The sequence below is a fragment of the Olea europaea genome, chromosome 21 (assembly GCF_002742605.1).
Source record: "Olea europaea var. sylvestris chromosome 21, O_europaea_v1, whole genome shotgun sequence".
NCBI lineage: Eukaryota > Viridiplantae > Streptophyta > Magnoliopsida > Lamiales > Oleaceae > Olea > Olea europaea.
In genome coordinates, this window is record NC_036257.1 from 9,201,983 (window position 1) to 9,218,597 (window position 16,615).

Below are 16,615 nucleotides of genomic sequence, written 5' to 3' on the forward strand. Positions count from 1 at the left end.
AGGTGATCGAGGATGTAACAGTGCCCAGGATGGAAGAGACGGTGATGGTTGAGGGGTTGACAGATGATGTAAAGGTGCATGGGACGAAGGAACGGCGATGATGGAGAAGGTGACAAATGATGTGCCCATAACGGTGACAGAATGGGTGATAAAGACTATGACAGTGACTGGGATGAAGGAGATGACGATGATGAAGGGAACAACAAAGGAGGTGACGGATGCCCGGCATGACGGAGGATGCCACAAAGAAGAATGATGTGACAGTTATGTTGAAAGACGTGACGAATGGTAGAAAGTGTGCTGTTGACGGTAGGAGCAAGTAGTCGACAAGAGAACGAGATTGACATCATAGTACATTGTTTCTTCTCTAATCGTTGAGGCAAAGAGAATGATGTTCATGGATAGTACGTTCACCAATTTCTTCCATGAGTTCAACCTGACAAAAAAAAAAAAAAACCATTTGATAATTAGTTCTAAATTAGACTTGAGTAAGTATTTTATGGTTTGGATAAAAGTAAACAAACTTATCTATGTGTTCTCTAACACTTTTCATTCTTTTAGAGTTAGCTACCAGATAGGACAACATAAGATATTGAACCAAAAAAATGGTTTGATGATATGGTGAGTAGAGGAGCATGGGTTGCTAAAGATATAAGTGCATATCTGTTGTTATTTATGTTGTTTATATAATTGGTAATTATTTTAATTAAATTTTCATTTTTCTGTTTTCTTGTCATAGCATACTTATCTAGTTATGGAACTCTTGTGAGATCGAGTTCGAGACACCCGAGATTATTTGATGTTCCTGGTCGAATTATCCTGAGCTGCTGATTTGCACATGCCAATGAGGTAAAGCATGGCATGATACAATTTTTCCAAAATGGAGGGTATGTGTTGCCTACTTATATGGAAGAGTATGTGATAGGGCTTGAGCTGAGATTGGGAAAGCAATGGACATATTTTACGCATTTTTACGTTCCAATGATCACGAGCTCACACTATTTTGCTATTGAGATTGTATTCATTGAGTTTACGATGTATGTATATGATTATGATCATAGCTGTACTATACTAAGCTAGCTCAAGCATTAACTAGAGCTAATGTTGGTCGTCATTCTCATGATGGCTAGAGCAATGAACATTGCTGTAACTTTTATAAGGAAGAGGATGATGGAAAAACAAACTGCATCATAATGTTTTTTGTTAACTTATTTTTTAGTTATATATTATTAGACTAATATATTATTATTTACGTACAAGGATAATTGTAGAATGTTCACAATCAAGTTCCTAAAATTTTTTAGCATCAGACGGAGTGAAGAGTCAATAAACCAAACACACATTAATAAATGGAGGATTGATTATCCGCTTTGTATGCAAAAAACTGTGATCCATAGTATATTGTATATTATTTTTAAAAAATATAAATATTGTGAATTTATTTAGTTGTATAATTAATTGTTAGATAAAAAAATTGATCGAGAAAAAATTATGGAAAAAAAGTTTGGGAACCTAATTGTAAATTTTAATAGTTGATTCGAATCATAAAAGAATGATTGAAGATTAAATAAACTCAATTGTATGCAATTGAAATATGACGGATCGATTGAAAAATTATGGCGAAAAATGGCAAAAAAAGTTTGAGAACCTAATTATAACTTTCTAATAGTTGTTTTGGACCATAAAATGATGATCAAAGAATAAATTAACTCAATTGTATGCAATTGGAATAGAAGGATTGATCGAAAAATTATGGTGAAAAACAAAGCTTTGGGACCTATTGTAACTTCTTAAAAGTTGATTCGCACTGTAAAACAATTATTGAAGATTAAATAAACTCAATTTTATGCAATTGGAAGATGAAGAATCAGCCAAGAAAAATTATGGCAAAAATTAAACTTTGGGATCCAATTGTAGCTTTCTAATAGTTGATTCGAACCATAAAACGATGATCAAAAATTAAATAAACTCAATTGTATGTAACTAAAATATAAAGAATCGATCAAGAAAAAATATTGACGAAAAAAGAGTTCGAAAACTTTATTGCTACTTCTAATAGTTGAGAAAAAGCAACAAAAAAAAAAAAAAATTATATATATATATACTAGAGTCTTAACATATATTATTTTTTTAAATTTAGATTCAAAATTCGACCATTGCCATGATGGTTAAGCTTCCACTCATCCTAACTAGAGTTCATAGGTTCAAATCCTTTTCTTAGAGAATTTGTTGAAGATTCCGAAAATGAGAAGCAGATTTGGTGGTCATTTGTCCCATAATTCATGGCTCTAAATAGTTCATTTCTTTATTTATATGATTGACATATATTTAAATTTGGAAGTAATCCCTAGAATAAAGGAATATTTATGCCATTTATCTTGATTTTATGTTTTTAGAATTTAATTGTATATTTATTGTATAAGTAATTGCAATAATATTTAAGGACAACAACATTAACGAAACAAGCAAAAAGTACTATAAATTTCGATAATTATGAAAACTTAAAGTACCATAAATAGAGAATACATATGATAAATTAAATATCCATTGAATTATTATATAGGGGCTTGAATTGTACAAAATTGGCGTGTATGCCATATTGTGCTGTACGTGTCGCACTTGCAAGATTGAAAATTTTTTCAATAGATAATATTCTAGACGTATGTCTACTTTCAGGAGTACGTAGTCCGATTTTGGGTAGGAACAATTCATTAAATGGAAGAATGTGGTCGAGAACTTTCTATATGACTTCATTTGGTAGGGAAAATATAGTTTTTGCATACGCTACTTTCCAATTATCAACTTTTTGATAATGAATGCATAATTTGTATAGTAGAAATCCTCCATGCATAGTCACTGTAACTCACCAACTAAAATTTTCAACACATGCAAGTATTATCATTCAACTCCATGATTTATACGATATTAAGTCCGCAGCTCACGGAGAAGCAAAATTGATCTAATTTTTCCATTCGTATCTTTCACGCTATCTCTAAAGTCTCAAAAGGTTTATATTCGTAAATTGGGATTAGCACATTTGTGCACAAAGTTAATTCAGCACGTCGATGATGAAACCATTATTGTAGCTTATTACGAATGTGCTCAATCATTGCAAGAATTAGTCACACTCGATCCCTATTAAATGATACATTAAGTGACTCCGCATTGTTAGACGTCATTATATTGAATTGACGTCCTAAAAAATGTGATCGTACCAAATGTTCAATCCCCATCTTCAGTATTAGATACTCCCATGCATATTATGATTTATTTTCTATTTCGATCATGAACTTATTAAACTATTCGTAACTGTAAGCATATGTAGTTCTCCTAAGAAATGCAACGATGTCATTCCCCTAATACTTAGTTTTCCAATTTCCTTGTATATAGTATATGCTATAATCATGATGTGCTTCGAAAAAAATTTCACCAATACTATTTACTATAGACTACCCTGGTCAGTTGCAAAGACAAGGTTCTCGACATCTTCAATTACTTTCCTCAACTTTATGAAGAACTAATGCATCACTAAATTATTCCCACCATCGACTATACTGAATACATGAGGGTGAATTTTGATGTTAGCATCTTGACATGCAGCAATATTCAACTTTCCTTCGTATCTAACCTTTGGGGTTGTAAAATCGACTAAAATTATATGTTGCATCGCATTTTGAAATCCCCGAATGCATCGTCCAAAAGCTATGAAAATATACTTAAAATAATTATCGAAATAAGTTTCAATAAAAATTGTCAAGTCGGGATTAGTTCTCCTCATGTTATGACAATATGGCCAATTTAGCATAACTCTCCTCTGTCAATCCCATTAAATCCTCCAATGCACATTCTTTATCCTTCCAGACCTTTTGGTAGCTCATGACCACACCGTACTCTTGATGAATGTCGTAAACGATGTGTGTAGGTCTGTAAATTGTCCATGGGTCTTTAAACTTGTGCATTATTAGTTGACCAATAAACCATGATCCGACTTGCATATGATCATTTCGATAAATACCTACTTCACAAGTATGTTCTTGTGCATACTTGTGAACTACAAAGAACTCATTCATATCCATCTTCCTCACTCACAAATGCCAACTGCATTTGCTAGCAACATAGATAATTGTATAGATAGATTTGTTTGATTTCTTCACTTTAAACTCATAGTTATGCTTCTTTGCAATTCGGTGTACAGCTTCCTACAAATCTCTCTTCGTGTCAAACAGTTTCTTGACATGCAAATCTTCATCATCGAAAACAGACTGTGAGCTCAACCCAGTCTATAAGAATCATGTCTCTAACTGGATAAAGCAATTAGATCCTAATTTGTAAATGTAATTTCATCCCCGTTGCCTTGAATTGCCTTGACAATTTTGTGCGTAATAGTGAGATCATGATGAATAACAACTGGTTCAGAAATAATTACATCATTCTCACAAGCTATCTCCAATGTGTTCCAAAAATCATTCACATTACGAACCCCTTCATCGAAATCTTAGTGTTCACTTTCTTAGACATTCTTCCTCTGCAAATAGTAGTCGTCGTGCCATTTTTGTTCAATTCAATTAGAAACTTCATTTACACTTCATAAGTAACTTTTTGCAGGTAGAATCGAAACTGTTGAGTGCTCATTAAATAAAAATCTCAATTCTGTATCGTACTAAGAAGGATCGACGTTGGCAAGTTTTGTAAATTATGGTAATTATGTATATGAAGACTCAATGTTATACAATTCCAAAAACACCATCTTCTTTACTCGTTCATTTCCACGCCCACTGACCATTTTTATTCCTTTGAAACTTACGAAAGTAACAAACCATGAAACATGTTGATCTCACATTTGCATTACGAACCAATGTTTTTCAGAAAAATTAAATTAACCATAAGAAAATAAATAAGGGTACTAAAAAAATGGTGAAGTCTAGACAGTTGGGCCATCCTTTAACGAACGGCCTAGCTTGGTCGACGCCCTAGCTCTAAGCTGTCTACTAAACGACGACCTAGTTCCTTGGCCAAGGGCCATTCGTTAAAGGACATTAAAGGAAGGTCTAATTGCGTTGCCTACAAAGGATGGCTCGGAAGGTTGGGCCGTCTGTTAAAAGACAGCCCAGTCATCTACCTTTAAAATTAATATTTTTAGATTTATCCATTTAGATATTTTTTTCTCTTTTTTGCTTAAAAAATTATAGACCTGTTTAATAAAGCGTACGAACTTGTCTACGTGTTTCGAAATAAGATTTAATGACTAAAAAATTTATTAATTTAATAAATTTGAAATTAAATATACGTAAATATAATTATCTATTTGAATTGATGGATTAAGTGTTTGATAAATTTTTGAGGTTTTAAAGTTGAAGCAGTTGAAAAATAAGTGTTGAAGAAGGCAGATAAATAAAGTGACTTGATTTTAAAATTTTAAGTTGGAAATTTTGTTTTTATTTTATAACTTAAAAGGGTATTATTGTCCTTTTAACATAACTATATTTTTATAACGGGTAATTGGCACAAAATATCCCTACCTTTCAAGATTTTTGTGAAAAATGTCATTACCTTTCATTTTTTGGCAATTTCACCATCACCTTTGCCTTTTATTGTGCAAAACGTCCTTCCGTCCACCCTCCGTTAAAATGCACTGTTAAATCAAAGAAAATGGGATTTTTATAATCAAAAGGTAGGGTTAAGATCGTCCAAACACATTTCTCTTTATTGGCTTCACTCCCGCCCCTTCATTACGCATCAACCCTTTCTCTGGCAAAGGAGACGACGCGATCTCTTCACCCAATAGAACCCATGTTTTGTGCATTCCATTCAATGGCCTTCTCTTTTCTTCATAGTGGGTTTGGTTATTGATGTTGATTGTTGAGTACTAGTGTTGATATGTTTGGTTATTAATGTTGGTTGTTGAGTATTGGTTTTGCTGAATTTGGTAATTGAGCTTAGTTGTTGACTACTGGTTTTGGTGCGTTTGAAATGGGTCTTATGGAATTTCCATTGCAGGGCATATAAGCAGGGTTGTATCTATGTAGGGATGGGTTTCACAATTTTTAACAAAGGTATGGATGTTTTTCGCAAATACAATGAAAATGTAGGGATGTTTTGTTCAAAGACAATATAAAGGTAGGGATGTTTTTCAAAAAAACAATGTAAATGTAGGGATGCTTTGCACAAAGACAATATAAAGATAGGGATTGTTACCACAAGTTCAACTTCACATTAAATTGGGAAGAAGACCCGTTTATCTTCCTCATCTTCTCCATTTCTATGCATTGTCCATTCACATAATCACATTTTAATTGATCTTCTCACTTTACCCTTTATTTAGACCCTTTGTAAGCACAAAATGAGGATGAATAATTCAATTTTATCGACCACATATTCATTCTTTTCATATACGTTGCCAAAAAATTTTTAGCAATCAAGCATTACAGTAGCCATGATGAAGTTCAACCATAAATATAATCCTTTCTATCATTTTTCCTTATGTATTGAATGAAATATTTCTTTACAAATTATTTTATTTATTTTCATATTACTTTTTAGTTACGCATAACATTTGAAGAAGGCGAGAATGAAGCCTCAATGAAGAACAAATGTGTTTGGACAATCTTACCCTTGCCTTTTGAAAATAAAAAACTCATTTTCTTTGATTTAATGGTGCATTTTAATGGAGAGTAGATGTAAGGATGTTTTGCACAATAAAAGGCAAAGGTGGGGGTGAAATTGTCAAAAAATGAAAGATATAGACGTTTTCTACAAAAATCTTGAAAGGCATAAACGTTTTGTGCCAATTACGCTTTTGTAACTTATTAACATCGTCAAAGGTATCCTTGTCTTTTGTTTTTGAAAGGGCCATTATGGTGAATAACTAATAAGTTAGGCTCATATGGACCAATCTTGACTTGGCAAATCTAAGAACTCTCCGAAGCGAAAACCCTACCCACGTGTAGAAAAAACAATTAATCCATACAAAGAAGAAGCCGCTTCACCTGCTCAAATGATTCTTACAAGCATTCTCACATCAATGATCTTGCATACATGCCACCATAAAGAAAGGTCGCTTTGTATAAAATTTGCTCATATGTGGTTTGTTTACCATTATGTTGCTTATTTTTTAAGTTAGAATCTTTAAGTTCATGCTATGGTGAGTCTTTATGTTTTCATGTATATTTTTTGTTCAATTTTGTACTTCAATTTATGCATCTGGATTCTGATGAGATTATTGTGTATCATTTTGCACATGAAGCAATCATTCTGTTCTTTCTTGTTAATGAAGATGTTGTATGTTTAATTGCTTTAGGATGAATCCGAAATTGACACTACACCAAAAAATGGTTTTTGCAATGGCCAAAAAACGATGCAAAAGACATTTTGTAGCATTTTGACGTATGTTGCGAAGGTTGATGTTGCCGTTGAGGGAAGAGTTTTTGCAACGTTTAACGCAAAAACATCTCTTTTGCAACGTTCATCAAGTCTTTTGCAATGTTGAACAAACGTTGCTGTAGGTGAATTTTTTTTTTTTTTTTTTTAACAGTGATTCACATATATCAACCACAAAGCATAATAGAAAATAACTATATCAAATAACTCCAATAATCATTATTAATTGAACTCTAAAATGTAATAATATTCGTACAAAATCCAGATCCAAAATTCTAAAACACCTAAAAATCCAATACATTTTCTCAAAAAAACAAAAAAAAAAAAAAAAAAAAAAAAAAAAAAACCACTAAGTAGTGAGTGAAAACACCCTAGGCTTCCTTAATTTTCTTTTCAACAATCTTCGACATGAGCTTTGTCTTAAATATCGGTCCTGACCTATAAAAAAAAGGGAGATAAAGATAGATACCACATTTTAGACATTTGTACCAATTATAATCGAAAAGAAAAATAAGTAAGAACCATTGGCAATACATGAACCTGAAAACGAAAACCCATAAACCACATTAGAATCTAAATATTGGAACTCAATTTTCTTGAAAGAAAATGGATGAATGAAAGTGCATGTTATGTGTTGTGTAAATTACTCACCGAGCTCCGAACAACCATTGAAGGTTTTGCATCATGGTTGCAAAGATCGAGAGACACTTCCATGCCTGAATTTCCACATCCCACAACTACAACTCTCTTTCCTCTAAAACTTTCACCAGAATTATAATCACAGGCATGAATGCAAAACCATCAAGAACATATTCTCATGTAGATTTCAAGCTAGCACTATAGAAAAGTAAGCACATTTGAAGGAGCTAGGCGGCCATAAAATTTTAAAATGAGCTGACTCGTGTTTGGCTCACCCCATAGTAAGCACGAGCCAGCTTATGCGGTGGGCCTAGATGAGCTAGTTTCAGCCTATTAACATCCCTATTTTAAGCCTATGTTTGACTCATTTTTATAAACACTAAACTACTTTATATCCACATATTTTCTAGAACCCACAAGTACTACCTTCTTATCCAACACTTATTCTATATATTTATAATTTAAAAAATATACACACTTCCCAACCATGCTATAAATCATTTGTAATTTATTCTATCCAAGCTTAAGAGTTATTAGTCAGAGTTAAATGACAAAACAGATTTGAAACCACAGCTTATTCTCAACCAAAGGTGAAATCTAAAGGAAAAGAACTGGCTTTGATGATGAAATTGTTGAAGAAGGATTACCTGCATTGACTCAATTTCTATATGCACTTCAATTGAAAATTCTACAAATACAGTTAACTAAGAAAAATTGTTTTCTCTGAAACAAAAAACTTCTGTCCAAGCTTAATTATGCATATAATTCAAAAGTTCATTCTTTCAAATCTCAATTCAAGGTCAAATTTAGCTTGAAAAAATTGAACTTAGTTTACAAAACAGTATCTCTTGAATTTTTATAATGTCGTCTGAATTTTACCAAAGTTCTCCCGCAACATAATGTATTATATTGAAAAATCAAAGCTCCAATCTTTTTTTCCCCCTCTTCCTTTGATAAAAATAAAAATAGTAAAAAAGGAAGCTTCAAATTCAACAACCCAAATAAGAAAATCAACAAGGAAACCACATCAATTTCATTTTAACAGTAAAAAAAAATAAGACTCGTACAAATCGAGAAAGATCACATCGAGCAACATTTCCATATCCAAAAACAGGCTATAAGCGAAGCAAAATGAAAACCTCTACACACAAACACATCCAAAAATATATCTATATATACCTATCGTGTAGATGGTTGAACTCTGGATTCAGAAGTAATTATGGCATTTACCGCAGCATTTACAGTCTCCATGCTATTATGAACATTACTCATGGTTATTCCTTTTCCGCACCAGTAAAAAGGAATATCAAACTCAAACTCTCCGGCGAATTGATGTCAAATTTCGGCAGTTTGACATGTGGGTTGATGAATTTGTACCTGTAGCTTTCGTCAGAAGTCAATCAAGAAAGCTACGAAAGATCACATGGCATAGTCGAAGAAGGTAAAACACACACACAAACCAACCAATAGTGCATTGAGGCCATCCTCCAGAGACCCCAATAAGAAAGCATCCTGAAAAGGAAGTCATCGCATGGCAGAATATCCAAGGGTACATTGAATTGTTAAAAAAATACTTATGGAGAAGAGCACAAAAAAGACAAACTAAAAGGTGTCGGTTCAGTTACCAACGAACTTGCCACTCCACAGACAAGAAACCTCATGTTTATATCATCATCATATATCTTCACGGCGGGAAGGTCACCAGAGGCTCTTTCTTCATCATCCTCGGGACCCATCTCAGGTAGAGTTACACTAATATTTGGAGGTTCCCCGAGAAGATTAGGGCCCAATTTATCATTAACTTCCAGGGTGTTATCATGAAGGACCAGATTACTTTGAATGCAATGAAGCCTAAAGGAGGCATGTGCAAGCTGAAATACATCACAAGTGTGACAGTATGAACTGCAACTGCAAAAAAAGAGAGCTTCATTGAGAAAATTAATGTTTTCCAAATTCACAGAGGAAGTGAAGAACATATACAAGGAGTTGAAGAAAGTAGCAAAATGCATGTTCTAATTACTTTGATCCATGTCTGATCAGCTCTTGCAATAAAACTGATGGTCACTGACATCAAGTATAACCCACTCAATCGGAAAACATAAGAACAGGGTAAAATATACTGATTGTCAGTGTACATAGGGCAAAATTTCATGTTGCCTGAACTTGATCTTCTTCCAAAATGGTCAATTTACCTCCTCAATCGTTTCACTTTAGTCATCTCGTTAGTTGGCCATCCATTATTAAAACAATTATGTGCATGTCTTAATGGGAAATCTGATAGAGCATTTTTCTCCTCTAATTTTTAGACCAGCTGTTTAAATTTGTGCAATTCAGAACCACCCCCAGGTTAGCACCATTACTTTCTGTTGAAGCATAAACGCCATTGCCATCACCACCTTCAACCTTAATGTACGGCAGAATAACTAAGCAGGTGACATAACTCAAACGTTTTAGAAAGCAAAGTGACCATTTTGGAACGAAATGGATTTCGGTGATTAACAAGAAATTTCACCTTAACCCAAAGTACAGAGAAGAGCAGTCCAGAGAAAAGTAAGCACATTTGATACCCGCAGGGATGTTGAGCATCGTAAACAGTATTTCCGTTGGCATGAGTAGAGCCGTTTTCCAGAACTGATGCATCTGGTTTGTCATAGGCATGGAAGCTGCTGGTCCATTATTCATACAATCAGTTTCAAATTGCAGCCATCAGGGGAAGCATGATCTGAAAAGTTTCATCATGTTTGGCTCGATGAAGCTCCTTCACTTCTAACAAATGATTTTCTCCTTCGATTGTGGAGCGAAATCGATTTGGGGGTTAGGGTTCATTCACGGATCTGGACATAATTTGAGGATGGTTTGGAGGGGAGAGAGCTAAAGGTTTCAATTCAATGGGCTAAGGCGTGTTTGGGAATTGCACTTTAAATGAGCTAGCACTTGATTTCCTATTTTGGAGAGAGTTAACACCCTCGTATGAGATGAAGAAAGAGAACATCCTCGTATGAAATGAAGAAAGAGGAGAAGAGGCCCCCGGGGCACATCCGAGTTGGTGGAACAATTGCATTGGTGGGCTCGCAACCCCAACGTGGAGAGTTCGATTCCTGGAAGGCAACAGTCTTGAAGGGGGATTTATCTCGAAGGCAAGGCATACTGGAAGGCAGTGAGGAGAGCTCTCTTAGGGCCAGGAGCATCAGCGGTGCAGGAACTTGGGAGCCAACAAGGGCACAACCCGCGGTTTACCTCCTCGAGTCGCTGAGGGGCCGGTGGCTAGAGGTCCAAGAATTAGTCTGGCTAAGCTGGGATACCTGGGTAAAAAAAAAAAAAAAAAAAGCAAGGGCACAACCCGCGGTTTACCTCCTCGAGTCGCTGAGGGGCCGGTGGCTAGAGGTCCAGGAATTAGTCTGGCTAAGCTGGGATACCTAGATTAAAAAAAAAAAAAAAAAAAAAAAAAAAAAAAAAAAAAAAAACGGAGGAATAGAGGGTGAAGAAGAGGAAGATGGAGGGAGGAGATGAAAAGGAAAAGGGATTATTAAACCTAATTTTTATTTTTAGTTGGGTGGCATTTTGCAACGTCAACGTTCAAAAAATTGTTGCAAAATAATGCTTTTTGCAACCTTTTTTAAATATTACAAAATATGGCTTTTTGCAACATTCAAAAAACGTTGCGAAAGACTGTATTTTGCAACGCTCAAAAAATGTTGCAAAATATGGTCTTTTGCGTCTTTTGCAACGTTTTTTAAACGTTGCAAAAATTTAGACTTTTCGCAACGTTTTTCAAACGTTGAAAAAAATAAAACTTTTCGTAACATTAAAAAAATGTAGCACAAAATAACATTGACAACATTTGTGTTAAAAATTTTGCAAAAACTCAATTACATTAACTAATTGCAACTTTCATTTATTAAAATATTGTAATAGACTCTTTTAGCGACATTTAACTACTGAATATTGCCTTTTATGTGTTACAAATAACCATTTTTGGTGTAGTGTGAAATTGAAGAACCTGTAGAGGAAGCTGTCTTCATTACAGGTGCCCCTGTAGCAAAGGCTATCAGATCCTTCATTTTGGAAACAACTGTTACTACAATCTCATAAATTTATGAACTACTAATCCCAAATTTACTCGAAGATTTCATCATCAATAGCAAAGAGTCAACACTTTTTTCCCTTGTTTATCAAAATTTGTGTCTACCAATTGTACATAAAACATTAGTTATAAAATGTTCATAGTAGCAAAGCTTGCAGATTGTTGTTTCGATTAGGTCCTTCTAGATCTCAACTTACTAATTCGTGTTCCGTACTTAGGAGTGACTCATATTTGGGTGATATTTATAAGAAAGATGTCCCTTGTGATGATTTAGCTACTCAATCATATGTTTATGCCAAGAAAAAGCAAGATGAGAATTATGATACATATAATGATTAGTGTCAAAGGAAAGGCACGTGCGATATGTTGATGAGGCAAAGTTGGAAAATATATATGATGAGACAAGGATACCATGTACATAATTTTGAAAATGTTTCAAAGACCAGTTGGACGACCCTATCGGTATAAATTATCCACCGACTTCTTAGCCACAAGCGGGCCTTTCCCAACTCAAAAAGATATAGAAGATGCATTTTTCACTTTTCTTTCTTCCTTTGGAAATAGTCTTTCAAGCTTCTATTGCACTCATGGCTTTCGACCCCATTAGGTTTTGATAAGAATAAGGCTAGGTGATTTGTATTGAAGTGATGAGCCATGTCACTCTTTTTAGAAGTGATATTCTTCGATTAACAATGATAAATACCTAGCTTCTACTGCACTCACGTCTTTTGACCCTTATCCAAAATTTCTTCCTCAAGTTTTGACAAAAATATGGATAGATGATTTGTAATGAAATGACAAGCTATGTCACTCTTTTTAGAAGTGATATTCTTCGATTATCAATGATAAATATCTAGCTTCTACTGCACTCACGTCTTTTGACCCTTATCCAAAACTTCTTCCTCAAGTTTTGACAAGAATAGGGATAGATGATTTGTAATGAAATGACAAGCTATGTCACTCTTTTTAGAAGTGATATTCTTCTATTAACAATGATGGATGTTTATACAATTTTTTTAACATTTTAGTCATTAATTTTCATTAGTTTTGAGCTTTTTGAAATTTGGTTGTATTTGAATTTGTAGGTTATGATTTCATAGAATTGATCTCCTGCCCCAGTGGACAGGATAAAAACTTTTCATTATTGATGTAGGAAGAGAACTTTAGTTATGATTTTCTGAATTTAGGACAATTACATAAAATTATAACCAAGGTTCCTTTGTCAAGTCAGCATGAGAAGTTTATATTTTGCCCATAGAGGGTAGGAGATCAAAATTGTAAGACCATATTGCTCAAGTTGTTGTCCAGAAAGTTTCAAATTTTTGCGTGAGCTATTGAATCACTTAGCTAATTTAAAATTGCGGGTTATGATTGTATGTAGAAATTTTAACTTATTTTTTATATAGTTGAGTGCGGGATCATTTTCAAGCTTGAGCATGATTCATTTTCATTTAAAAAAAAAAAGGTGGAAGGATAGAACATGATTCATTTTAGGGCCATTTTCAAATTGCAATTGTTTGGCTAGGGTTAGAATGAATATACTTTATTGTGAATGAAGCTCACACATATATAGGAAAATATATATGGGCCAAGGGATTAATGGACCGATCCCAAAATGCAATTGGTTAATTAAATAGGCCCAATCAATTAAATAGTCCATGCAACGTCGATATATATATGGGACCCTCTCCACTTGATCATGCTACGTAATTTATAGGTGTAACAGCTAGGTAACAGGGTGATAGATCAAACATGGGCAGTATATTCTATTCATCCAATTGATATTAGGGGTGTAAGCGGTTCGATTTTACCGATTTTTGACAGATTTTCAAACCAAACCGTTTAAAACGGTTTGAGAAAAACCAAAACCTAAACCAAACCATTTCGAACGGTTTGAAAAAAACTCAAACATAAACCTAACGGTTTGATCCGATTTTAAACTGCCGGTTTCGCGATATATTTTTTTGCCCGTCTACTTTTATGTCATTAATTCATTGAATTCAATATATATTTATATCTTACTAGTAATAAATCTAAAACAAACTAAGCCCCTGTTTGAACCAAATTTTTGGGATAAAAAAATGAAAATTTGGATCGTTGTCCCACAAGTTCAGCCGCCTTTGTTGACATACTATTTCATGCGTGGGACCCAGTCTCCTTTCCAACAGTCAATTTTATCATTATAATGATATGGAAAATATGGCTCAAACATGGGCTAAATATATCTACTATAAATTTAAATACCAACTAAATCAAAGTAAAATCACAATAAACTAAAACATAATTTTTTTTTTTCATTTTTTCACCTTTTTAGGCTAATAACGATACAATAACGTTACAATAAAAGTTTACTAAACTAGATATAAGGCCCAAAAAATATAATGATGTCCAACAAGATCTCGTGATCATCATATCTGAAAAAAAGGATACTAATTAAATAAAGAGAATAACCACCCACAATAATAAAACAATTGTTTATAATATCTGAATATAATAATTATACAAGTTTACGTTTGTATGATGTTACGAAATGCATTTAATTTCATATTCTTACCTTAATTTGCTCAAAAAAATTATTGATCTGAAACTTTATTCGTAACAAATATTATCACCGAAGGTCTAGAATCTCTTTGTCTCCGATTTGGTTTAATGAACTTCAATTCAATTTTGAAGAGACGTGAAAAATTTGAAAAAGAAGTGTGTGGTGACGGTGGCTCTAGACTTTGTTGGGAGTCGACTGTAGTTCATCTAAATTCTGAAGAGAAAAAAGGTTTTTGATAGATTATGTTAATCTTGAAATTATTAGATATATATTAGGATTATTGGATAATAATAATAATAATATATATGTATTAGAAAATTAGAAATTGACAAAAATAACCACAAATGATAAAACTATTAAATTTTACATATTTGGATGAATTTTCAAAAAATTTCATTTTTTCATTTTTTTTATTTTTACATATTTTTTCGCCGGTCCGGTTTGGTTTTAAACTGCAATTAAAATTCTCAAACCTAGAGGTCAAAACCATTTCGTTGACCAAGTCTACGTGGCACCAAATCGACGGTTTCTAAAATACGGTTTCGATTCGATTTTCCGATTTTGCGATTTTTACTTACAGCCCTAATTGATATGTGTTCTTAAATAGGATGAACACTCTATTAGTTTCTATTATTGTTACTTGAAGTTGTATCTTAAAACAATTATGCCCCAAATTTAAAAGTAAAACGATGTCACTTTTTCAATAACATTGAAGGTAATATTTTTTGGAAAGTGTTAAACCTTCCATGTTTCAAAATTGACATGATATATCACTTTCCTTTTTTTTTCCTTTTTTTCCTTTTTTTTTTAAATGTGACTTAATAATTTTTAACGATGCTAAGCCTTATACGTTTCAAAAGTGATATATTTTTTGGTTGGAAAGGTAATGTTTTTACTTGTTTGAGTCCCATTTTATGCTAAAATGAATTTTGTAATCGTGCTTTTTTAGAGAATGTGTAGTTAAAAAGTAAGAAAAAAATTTAGGTTTACTTGCAAATATTTTGTTGATAAAATACGTGGTTGAAAATGAGTATAAAAAAAATGAATAATTAGATAATGGGGATCAAACATGGGCATAATATTTTCTTAACAGTGTTAAACCTTACATGTTTCAAAAGTCATTTTATTGAAAAAGTGACACCACTAATAGTGTTAAAATCTTACATTCCTCTCAAACAGTTTCCTCCAATCTGTTAATGCACATTTCAAATATGAAGAGCTTCTTGGACAGTTGAATTATTTGCCCAGAAATATGATAATACATAACTTTGAAACTGTACAAAGAAATAAAATTTTACATAAGTGGCATTTCATTTCACTTTCTCTTTCAACAGTTACACCCCTACTAGTATTATTTTAAAAGTAGAAAATGAAGTACAGAAGTCATTAACATGTATAGTAGTTTCATAAATTTTCCAACTTTCATTTCTTTTCTTTTCTGGCTTCATCAATGTTGTTGAATTTTGGCATGATTTTCAATTGTGGCCAACCTCCCCACATCTTCCATATATTGTACTTTGGATTTTCTTTTTTCTTTTTTATGGTATTTTTTTTCTCTAGGTGATCCAAAATTTCTTTTTGGATCAGGAGCCAATACTATTTTTGTTTTTACTTTATTCGGTATAGTTTGATCATTGTAATTTCCCACTAAAAAAATTGTTCCACTGTATGTTTGAATATACATCTCCGTTGTATAATATTTTGAACAATACGAATATGAGTTTTCCTTAATCCTTGCAATAACTGCAAATGCATGTGCATATGGAATTTTGTTCATAACGATGAAGACATTAATTTTATTCATATATGTAAAAAAATATACAAATAAGATAGTTTGAGACTTTTTTTATCAAAAAAAGTGACACAGCATGTCACTTTCAAATTTCAGCGCATCGATTTACATGCATGAGAAATATAGTATTACACCATGTCACTTTTTAATGTAAAACAAAATTTGAATTCATACATTTTTA

The 16,615-nt window shown here is 33.0% G+C and overlaps 1 protein-coding gene across 10 annotated transcripts; it reads right to left on the reverse strand.

Moving 5' to 3' along the window:
* Window positions 1-7,572: 7,572 nt before the first annotated feature.
* Window positions 7,573-11,326, reverse strand: LOC111370554 (AT-rich interactive domain-containing protein 4-like). 10 transcript variants are annotated; one of them, XR_002698441.1, is made up of 4 exons: window positions 10,529-11,018; window positions 9,642-9,924; window positions 9,196-9,528; window positions 7,573-7,815 (listed from the first exon to the last, which is right to left on the reverse strand). XR_002698441.1 is itself a non-coding variant. In XM_022992312.1 (4 exons), exons 1-4 carry the CDS (start codon window positions 10,696-10,698, stop codon window positions 9,352-9,354), a joined length of 543 nt encoding a protein of 180 aa, XP_022848080.1. In that variant the 5' UTR covers window positions 10,699-11,019; the 3' UTR covers window positions 7,573-9,351. The 10 variants fall into 10 exon arrangements, 3 of the variants coding, with proteins under 3 accessions (XP_022848080.1, XP_022848081.1, XP_022848077.1); XR_002698439.1 differs by having other exon boundaries at window positions 7,573-8,131; XR_002698440.1 differs by having other exon boundaries at window positions 8,029-9,528.
* Window positions 11,327-16,615: the final 5,289 nt, after the last annotated feature.